Source organism: Vanacampus margaritifer, chromosome 6 (assembly GCF_051991255.1).
Source record: "Vanacampus margaritifer isolate UIUO_Vmar chromosome 6, RoL_Vmar_1.0, whole genome shotgun sequence".
NCBI lineage: Eukaryota > Metazoa > Chordata > Actinopteri > Syngnathiformes > Syngnathidae > Vanacampus > Vanacampus margaritifer.
The window spans coordinates 18,938,800-18,949,170 of NC_135437.1; the positions used below are offsets into that span (position 1 = coordinate 18,938,800).

General features: G+C 35.1%; 1 protein-coding gene across 1 annotated transcript; it reads right to left on the reverse strand.

The window, feature by feature from the left end:
- Window positions 1-392: 392 nt before the first annotated feature.
- Window positions 393-10,255, reverse strand: cyp11a1.2 (cytochrome P450 family 11 subfamily A member 1, tandem duplicate 2). Its single transcript, XM_077568796.1, has 9 exons — window positions 9,489-10,255; window positions 9,079-9,234; window positions 6,294-6,493; window positions 5,995-6,198; window positions 3,796-3,956; window positions 3,547-3,713; window positions 3,389-3,467; window positions 2,911-3,102; window positions 393-2,244 (listed from the first exon to the last, which is right to left on the reverse strand). Exons 1-9 carry the CDS (start codon window positions 9,761-9,763, stop codon window positions 2,122-2,124), a joined length of 1,557 nt encoding a protein of 518 aa, XP_077424922.1. The 5' UTR covers window positions 9,764-10,255; the 3' UTR covers window positions 393-2,121.
- Between the last annotated feature and the right edge of the window lie 116 nt (window positions 10,256-10,371).

The window sequence follows — 10,371 nt, forward strand, 5'->3', positions numbered from 1 at the left end:
TTTTCATCATGCGTCGGACCCCGAGGTCTCCCTGTCCATTCAATACTGTCTGTTCAACTTGATAGCGACACATGTGAAAGAGCAGAGGACAATTAGCATGGACTTCCTGCCTGACACAGGACAGGACTATGTCTTGATAACAAGGCTTTGTTGTGTGTTGCCTTGACATATGAGTTTTAATTCATTCCGTGGCCATGTTTGTAACTCAAAACACTTAATCTTCCGCCACAAAATGAGGTTGCCCAAAAAACATTGATTGTACTTTATTAATAGCATAGAGTAATGAAATAATTATATAGAATATAATGAATTTATTAGGGGGGGGGGGGGTTGCACAGGATAAAAAAATATATGCCTGTGAGTACTGTTATCTGTCTGCATGCGTTGCTGTACCTTCTGTGTTGAAATATCTGTTGCTGAAAGGATTCGAACACCACAACACCGATACTATTAGGTAGCCAACATACGGTGGTTTGCGATGGTTGTTTGCAGCCAAACAGATTTTAAGGCGCTGCTGTGTGATTACTTTACATTCACAATGTGAAATTCTTTGTTTATGTTTAGCTTGTCGGTAAACCTCATCTGATTGAGGCCTCTTTTTTTTCTTTTTAGATAAATAATTGGTCACGGTCAGATTACTGTACTGCTTGAAATGTGTTGAGTTCACTGCCCCATAATCGCTTGTTTTAAAAAAAACAAAAAACATTTTGTATGCTGTAGTTCAATTCAGATACAAACTTTAACAATAAACATGCTACAGTTTCAGTTTCACTTTCAAGTAAACAGGCCCAGATTTCACAAGCCAATTTGGGAGCATATTCAGTTGTGAGATAATTATTTCAGTATTCATATTTTTGGGGACATTTTTGTTTGGTGGCGTGCCGTGAGATTTTTCTAACGTCAAATAGGTTCCTTAGCTTAACTTTCAATTAAAAGACGTTTCTCAAAATATAAAGCCAGTGTGTCTGTGTAGTCTTTATTATCAGATAGAGTTAAAGAGACATCTAGTGGTGACAATTGGGTATTATACTATGCACATTAACAATAAATTCATTTGGAGGAAAAAACCTTTCTTCTTTTTTTTTGTGATTGCCACTGGCATCAACATAATTCACTATAATGTAGAAAGAAACTTGGGATGTAGAAAATGGTTGGCTATAATGTTTGCTCATCCTTGTAAGTCTATCATATCAACAAGCCGTTGCATGATAGCAAAGCGTCTCATTTTGGCCATGGACCCACTGATAAGGTGGATATCCACCTTATCTCCTGAAGGACAGGATGTGACCTTCGCTGAAAGGATGTGCCTAAAGATCTCGTTTCTGGCAACAGAGCAGAGAAACAGTCAAGCCCCATGAATTAGGCGATACAATTATATTTCAAAGACCATCATTACGCACATTAAGTGTTCAAAAATGACATACTGAGCAGTTTAAAAGATCAAATTGCAGATGACGCTGACTGCACCATATATTTATTTATAATAATTTGGTTATCATATTTGGCCACACGAGAGGGACTAAATGTAATGAACATGCAACTTAACATCAGTGCAGCCAAAATGGTAAAGAAAATACTGTTAAATGAGTACGTCTTCCTGTGAGAATCATTCGTAAAGCCAGAATTATTGATGCATATTTTGTTTTAAATTTTATTATATTTCTAAATGTACAGTACACTAATACTGTGAATTCTGTCCTGTTGCTGCTTTGAAGGTTATCTAAAATTTTTACTGGCTACTGAGACAAGTAAGGCTGTCACGACCGGACCTGACAAATCCAGAAGGAGGGGATAAAGGTAAGCACAGCAAACAGGCACCACATTTTAAGCATTTTCATTATAGTTGTCTAAATTACCAATCCAAAATCCTCAGTGGAATATTACAAGGTCAGCAGAGTCAAATGGCAATGGTGCAGTTGGAAAGGTGAACTTATATTTTTTCAACATCGGAACATTGCATACAACATCTTGGACTTTGCTCAATGGTTTTGTTGGATGCGTACAATATTGTAAATCAAATGGTGGATTCCTCTGTCGGATGCATTACTGTTTATAGATGGTAGAGTGCTAATAAATATGGAGAAATGTGGCTCATCCTTTCAAGTTGTGTGGGGCACCATGTTATCGACTACTGTGCAGGGGTTTCAGAGTTAATATAATGGGCTTGTCTGGTAGGAGTATGAGCTCAAAGGTGCTGTGCACGTTCACGTGTCGCTGTCTCTCCACTCGGAAGTTCTCAAGCATCTGTAAAGAAAGGAGGGGAAACATTAGGGGTGTGCCCAAAAAAATCGATTCTCATAAGAATCGCAATTCTCATTTAGTATGATTCAGAATCGATTTTAAATGTCTCAAAATCGATTTTATTTGATTTTTTTCATACTGTCTTGCCCTTGTTTGTGTGCGCCTTTATTGGGAGCACTGTTCATGTTGTACAAGATTTGGCCACTTAGGGGCAGTGTGGTTTCACGTGTTCTGATACACTGTTGTAGCCACATAGAAGCAAAAAGTCATGATCAAGTTATTCCAATAAAAGTTTTTTTTTTGCAGTGTAGGAAGAGAATATGCCAAACACTAATGTTAAGATGCTTCTCTGTATACATTCCTTAAGTGTTTTGTATGAATAGTCGTCTTTTTGAGTGATAAAAGTGCCACGAGTGGCGTGCTAATTAGCATTAGCAAGTCAGACTGGAGTAGATCATGACAGTTCTTTGCATATCTATGAATTGAAGCAGAAATCATTGTCAATCAAGTCATTTTGAATCTAAAATCGTTCTGAATTGAATATCCATTCCGAATCGAATCGTAGACCCAAAAATCGTAATCGAATCGAATCATAGATTCCCAGCCCTAGAAAACATGGCCATTCGTGTAGTATGTAACGAAATATGCTGATACTTGAGTACAACTCACATGGATCAGAAAGATCTGCATCTCGGTCTCGGCTATTCTGCGTCCTATACATTGGCGTGGGCCAAAACCAAAGCTAAGGCTGCGGAAGTATTGGCTCTCGGTCCTGAGCCAGCGAGAGGGCTGATATTGCTCTGGACGATAAAACACCTTGGGGTCTCTCCCCATCGCATAGAGACCGAGCTGCACCAGGGTCTGGACGCATGACAAACATTAAGAGAGTCAGAAAAGTTTAAAGACTGTTGTCACAAAATATTTATTTCTATCTCAAACCACAAGCTATGGACTTTCCCCTTCAGTGTGGGCTAAACCGGCAAAGAGACACTGTTGCTAGTCCCCAGCGGGATTACTTGTTCCGGTAGTTTGGATTTGAAATACAGTGAGGCAAGTCCTGGAACTTTTATGACACACCTTGTACGAGCAAAGTAATGTGCCTAAATAGGCATCAGATTCTGTAAAAAATACTCAAATATCTTATTACCCCCGCCGGAATGTGGTATTTCTGAATAATGATGTCCTCTGCTGTATATCTCTGCAAGCTCACCGCAACTGGATGCAACCTTGAAGGATACAAGAAGAATGTTGTTTATTCTATAGGAGACAAGCTGACATTGGGTTTGCTCCAAGATTTTAAATCACCTTAGTGTTTCCTTCAGCGCTCCTTTTACCAAAGGAATCTTCTTCAGCATTTCCATCATATCGCCTTGGCTTTGTGCCCTGGCAGACACCACCTCCGCCCTCAGCTCCTCCTGAAGGCTAGGGTGTCTGGCTAGCTCATATAATGTCCACAGCAATGTGATAGAGGTCTGGAAAAATATAACACACTGGTTAACTGCACAAGTGCAATAGAAAACTTTGATAAAGGTCTTGTTTGGACTTTTTGATTACCGTATCAACTCCCCCCGCCATTAGCTCGGTGACACTGGCTTTGATGTCTTCAATGGACAGCTTGTCCAACATGAGCAGACTGGCCAGAACTCCTGGGTATTTTTTGGTCTGGTCACTCTCCTGGCGCAACTTCCTGTAGATGTTCTGGATGCAACGGTCAGCTAAGGAGGAAAAGCAATATACACATTAAGCAATTGTTTTCAAATCCTACCAACACACTTTTGGTGGGGTTTTTTTGTTTTGTTTTTTTTAATCTACTTGGCTTTTAAAAACATTCTGCAGAGAGCTGAGGTGAATTCTTCAGAAACAACAAATTTAAGAAAAATATATTCACCGCAATGGAAATGGAGCCAAACGAAAGATGAGAATTCCTGTAGTTAAAAAGGTTTGACCAAAACTACTACAGCCCTTTTTTTTTTTGGTCTGGTAGCATTGAGTGAGTAATCCCTGAAAGTTTAAAGATAAGCAAGGAATTATGACCACTATACTGCAAAAAGGACAGTATTAAATTCAAGAAAAAAATATAGTAAAATAAAAGTATTACTTCAAATAAGCAAAATTATCTGCCAACAGAACAAGAAACTTTTACTTTTTGATAGATTGATTTTGAAAAACATGAAAATAATAAGTTGCCCATTTCAACCACATCGGTTTTCAAAATAGTATTTTAAAGACTAAAAATAAGTAATATTGACTTTTTTTTTTCAAGATGTAACCTATACAACTATTTTCTTTGCTAGTCGAGAAAATTAGGACCAGTATACCGTGTTTATTTATTTATTTGTTAGGTTGGTTAGGTTCCAAAAAAATGTTCATGCTTCATGCTTTATGGTTATGTACTCCGGTTATGTATTTCTGGACTAAAGTCTTAGAAAAACTTTCCGCTATTTTGGACTGTAGGATACCTTTATCTCCAAACTTGTGTTTGCTAGGTGACCTAACAACAACTGACTTACCACATAAACAATTTCAATCTACACTTGTAGCCCTTACTATCGCTAAAAAAACAATTCTTGTGAACTGGAAAAATAAACAAACTCTGAATATCGACCAATGGTCTAACCTCCTCGTAAATCACATTTTAATGGAAAAAATATCTGCCTCAAATAAAAACCAAATATCAAAATTTATAGAAACATGGTCTACGTATATAGAATTTTTTAACCTAATTCTGGTTACTTAATTCTGTCTGTTGGCGAGAGACACTACATCGTGATAACTTACATTGATGTTTCTGCATTTGGCAATTCATTATTATATTATATTATTAGTATGGGATTTTTTTTAATGGGCTTTAGGTGAACTGATGAATACACACACGCTCGCACGCACACACGCACACACACAGGCACATACACATACTCACCCACATACAGAAAATATATATATATATATATATATATGTGTGTATATGTATATATATTACAAAAAAAAACATTTATTATTTTTTATTTATTTATTTGTTTTTTTTAAAAAAAAGGAGAGCAATGATGATGTCAAATCGAATGAACAATACTGAGCTCTCCTGAGAGAAAAAAAAAAGGTTCCAAAAAAATACCCGCAATAAATGAAATCCGCGAAGTAATAGTAGCTTTATAGTTTACATTTATTATTAATGTTTTAAGACTCTAAAACCCCTCACCACACATTATTCTCGTCGAGGAATTGACATTTTCTCACATTTCTCTCTTGTTTAAACATCCTCAATGTTCAAAGCTTCAGAACTTTTATAAAATAGGCACATTACTGGTAATGCATGCAAAATTGCACCCCAAAAAATCCGTGAAATAGCGAGGCCCCAAAAAGTGAACTGCATTATAGCGAGGGAATACTGTACTGCAAAAACTTATAGTAAAATAAGAAAAGTATTACTTCATAAGCAAAATTATCTGCCAACAGAGGAAGAACATTTTACTTGGCAAAAGCTTGAAAAATAATACTAGGCCCGTATCAACCACAGCGGTGTTAAAATTTTTTATTTTTAGACTAAAAACAAGTAATATTGGCTTTTTTTTCAAGCTGTAATATATAGAACTATTTTCTTAAAATAAGTATTTACTTATGTTTGTCTAACTTAGACTCAGTAGCAAGAAACCTGTAAGGAAGCTAATCCCACCATTGCATCGGTGACGATACTGTAAGGCGCAGAGATACATAGGTTGAATGTCATCTCAAGTTATCCTAGTAAAAGTCTCGTACCTTGGTTAAAGATTCCATCCCAAGCAGCCACGTGTTCCAACCACACTTTGGCTCGGATCGACCTGAGTACAGCCGGAGGTATGTACAACATGGGTGAGGTAGTCTTGAACATGAGGGTGATGGAGTCAATGAAATGTTGAACTTCCGGATCGATGTAGTCCAGCATCAGGCCCAGACGCTCGCCATATAGAACTGTACTTACGGCTACGTGGGACAAAATTGTAGGACAATGTCAATACAAACTGGATTCTATCTACATCTCCACAGTATTGGATGCCGTGCGATGGTGCCAGTCTCACACTCGAGCGCATATTTGAAGAGCTCTTGGGAGAGGTCCGTCGTCCACTTGTTCTGTCCGCTTCGTTCTATCTTCTTGTGAACTCTGGCCACAAAGTCATGACCCACTTCATCCAGCAAGGGCACAAAGTTACTCATCATTTTCGGCGAGATCACCTCCTTATTGAGGATGACCCGGTTTGACCTCCACTCTGGCCCGTTCCTGATGGAAAAATCAAGGGGGTGGTGTAACTAAATGCATTGGGGGCAGACCACCAAAATCAGTGCCATTTGCTTGTTGTAACTCTCTGAGAGAGAAAAAAATTATATTTCAGTCTTTTTTCAGCTCTGAAGTTGACAATACAGGCAGAAATACTCAAAACGAATTGACCAGTGTTAGGCAACTTTATTTTTTGTCATTGTGCTATTGTACTGAAACTCATTTCAGTAACAAGTTTTTAGCATTGAATTAGCAATAGTGCATGAACAGTAGCCACATGACATTTATGCTAATAGCATGTAACACTGCACAATAGTGATTCATCAAGAAAAATGCGCTGATAGAAATAAATGTTGATTTATGCTCATTTTCGAAAGGAGACAGGCAACAAATATTTATTAAAATATTTAATAAATATTTATTGTTACTATTTTTCCAGTTGATTCATCAAGAAAAATGCGCTGATAGAAATAAATGTTGATTTATGCTCATTTTCGAAAGGAGACAGGCAACAAATATTTATTAAAATATTTAATAAATATTTATTACTATTTTTCCAGTTGATTCATCAAGAAAAATGCGCTGATAGAAATAAATGTTGATTTATGCTCATTTTCGAAAGGAGACAGGCAACAAATATTTATTAAAATATTTAACAAATATTTATTGTTACTATTTTTCCAGTTGATTCATCAAGAAAAATGCGCTGATAGAAATAAATGTTGATTTATGCTCATTTTCGAAAGGAGACAGGCAACAAATATTTATTAAAATATTTAACAAATATTTATTGTTACTATTTTTCCAGTTGATTCATCAAGAAAAATGCGCTCATAGAAATAAATGTTGATTTATGCTCATTTTCGAAAGGAGACAGGCAACAAATATTTATTAAAATATTTAATAAATATTTATTGTTACTATTTTTCCAGTTGATTGATCAAGAAAAATGCGCTCATAGAAATAAGTGTTGATTTATGCTCATTTTCGAAAGGAGACAGGCAACAAATATTTATTAAAATATTTAATAAATATTTATTGTTACTATTTTTCCAGTTGATCGATCAAGAAAAATGCGCTCATAGAAATAAATGTTGATTTATGCTCATTTTTGAAAGGAGACAGGCAACAAATATTTATTAAAATATTTAATAAATATTTATTGTTACTATTTTTCCAGTTGATCGATCAAGAAAGATGCGCTGATAGAAATAAATGTTGATTTATGCTCATTTTCGAAAGGAGACAGGCAACAAATATTTATTAAAATATTTAATAAATATTTATTGTTACTATTTTTCCAGTTGATCGATCAAGAAAGATGCGCTGATAGAAATAAATGTTGATTTATGCTCATTTTCGAAAGGAGACAGGCAACAAATATTTATTAAAATATTTAATAAATATTTATTGTTACTATTTTTCCAGTTGATCGATCAAGAAAAATGCGCTCATAGAAATAAATGTTGATTTATGCTCATTTTCGAAAGGAGACAGGCAACAAATATTTATTAAAATATTTAATAAATATTTATTGTTACTATTTTTCCAGTTGATTGATCAAGAAAAATGCGCTCATAGAAATAAATGTTGATTTATGCTCATTTTCGAAAGGAGACAGGCAACAAATATTTATTAAAATATTTAATAAATATTTATTGTTACTATTTTTCCAGTTGATCGATCAAGAAAAATGCGCTGATAGAAATAAATGTTGATTTATGCTCATTTTCGAAAGGAGACAGGCAACAAATATTTATTAAAATATTTAATAAATATTTATTGTTACTATTTTTCCAGTTGATCGATCAAGAAAGATGCGCTGATAGAAATAAATGTTGATTTATGCTCATTTTCGAAAGGAGACAGGCAACAAATATTTATTAAAATATTTAATAAATATTTATTGTTACTATTTTTCCAGTTGATTCATCAAGAAAAATGCGCTGATAGAAATAAATGTTGATTTATGCTCATTTTTGAAAGGAGACAGGCAAAAAATATTTATTAAAATATTTAATAAATATTTATTGGTACTATTTTTCCAGTTGATTCATCAAGAAAAATGCGCTGATAGAAATAAATGTTTTTTGCTCATTTTCGAAAGGAGACAGGCAACAAATATTTATTAAAATATTTAACAAATATTTATTGTTACTATTTTTCCAGTTGATTCATCAAGAAAAATGCGCTGATAGAAATAAATGTTGATTTATGCTCATTTTCGAAAGGAGACAGGCAACAAATATTTATTAAAATATTTAATAAATATTTATTACTATTTTTCCAGTTGATTCATCAAGAAAAATGCGCTGATAGAAATAAATGTTGATTTATGCTCATTTTCGAAAGGAGACAGGCAATAAATATTTATTGTTACTATTTTTCCAGTGTTCAAGGTTGTTGGTATTAACCTTTTTAAATTGTATTTATTAAATATGCAATCACATCAATGAGTAGGACACTTTGCATAATAAAACATATTTTACAGTTAATTGTGCATTTATACGTTTTATTTCCTGGGGACACAAAATGGCACAGATTGAGTGGGATGGCCCATCGGCAGTGCATTGGAAGAGAATACCTACTTCAGTAAAACTCCGTATTTACGATTCCTGTAGTCTCTGTATGAGGTCCAGGCTTCCACTTTCAATCTTTTGGGATAGGAACCTTCTGCTTTGAACAGGATGGCAGCGTCCTCTGGGTTGATGATATTCACACTTTCATAATAGCCTACTTTTTCTCTAACATGCACAACGAGAGAAGGAAGAAGTCACATGAGGAAGATGTTTTCTAAAACAAGATTTATTTATTTTTTTAAGCACATTTGTTCATTTGTAGCTATCAAACAGCTAAGGAGCACTCTGGATTTTTCGATGACACCTTAGCCCACCTTGGATCTCTTAACCGAGTGATAATTGAACCATACAGAAAGCAAAGGCCTTGTTTCAAGCCATTGTTAATTGGTCTCACCATTTATATAACCTAACCGTCATACCTGTAAATGGGTCCAAAAGTATTAAAATTCTGCAGCATCATTCGGTGAAGGTTTTTAAAGCCATCCAGCTTCCAGAAATTGTAAAGGTTGGCAATGCCATTCTTCCACAGCCCGGGAATCTCACTGTAAGGTTTGATGATGCTGCCATTCTCAGTGAACGCCTGTCGAACCATCGGCATACTGCTGCTGCTTCTGCAGACGCCCGCTGCTACCAGTTTGTCCCGGAAGCTCGCAGGGAGTGAAGAGGATCCATAGCACAAATTCCACCTGGCCATTCCTAAAACTGATCTTTCTGCTCTTGGCTAAAGCAGTAGGTTGAAAAGCTGGGGGCTGGTTTAAATAGTCCTCCCCACCCACTTGCTCTCAAGGCTCTCTTAAGTTGAATATGCACTGTGATACACTGCAGCATGAGTTCTAGCGAGAGAGATGTATGGAAAAGTTCATGTTAAATAGTAGTTAAATAATACATGATACATTAAACATGGCAAACTACAGCATTGAAAAACATACTGTATTGTTAAACAATATAGTCAAGCAGAAAATTACTAAATAAAAATTCCGTTTGCTATTGCAGGTGCATATGGTGAAATTACATTAAGGAAAACTGCTGTAGTTTAAATAAAAAAGTGAAAATATTTTTTTATTTTGTATTTCAATTCATGTTTTTTTAAAGAGTTTTGAAGATTAATAAAAATGAATTTACCTGCTAAAGATATTAGAATATTGCAACAACAAAAAATGGGATTTTGCATTCTGAAAGTTTTTTTGTGGTTGTGTTTGATGAATTAAATTGAACCACTAAAATAAATAACCTCCAATTTTCAAATTTATTGGGATACGCCTGTAGATCTCAGATTGTACTGGTGTATTTAATGTAATGTCG

What these genes read in the sequence shown, in the direction of transcription:
- cyp11a1.2 (XM_077568796.1), bottom strand. Translation starts at nt 9,763, where the DNA reads ATGGCCAGGTGGAATTTGTGCTATGGATCCTCTTCACTCCCTGCGAGC. An exon ending in GGATGGAATCTTTAACCAAG is followed by an intron (nt 3,957 to 5,994) that starts GTACGAGACTTT and finishes TTTCCTCCTTAG; the next exon opens with CTGACCGTTGCATCCAGAAC. An exon ending in GCGCTGAAGGAAACACTAAG is followed by an intron (nt 3,468 to 3,546) that starts GTGATTTAAAAT and finishes GTATCCTTCAAG; the next exon opens with GTTGCATCCAGTTGCGGTGA.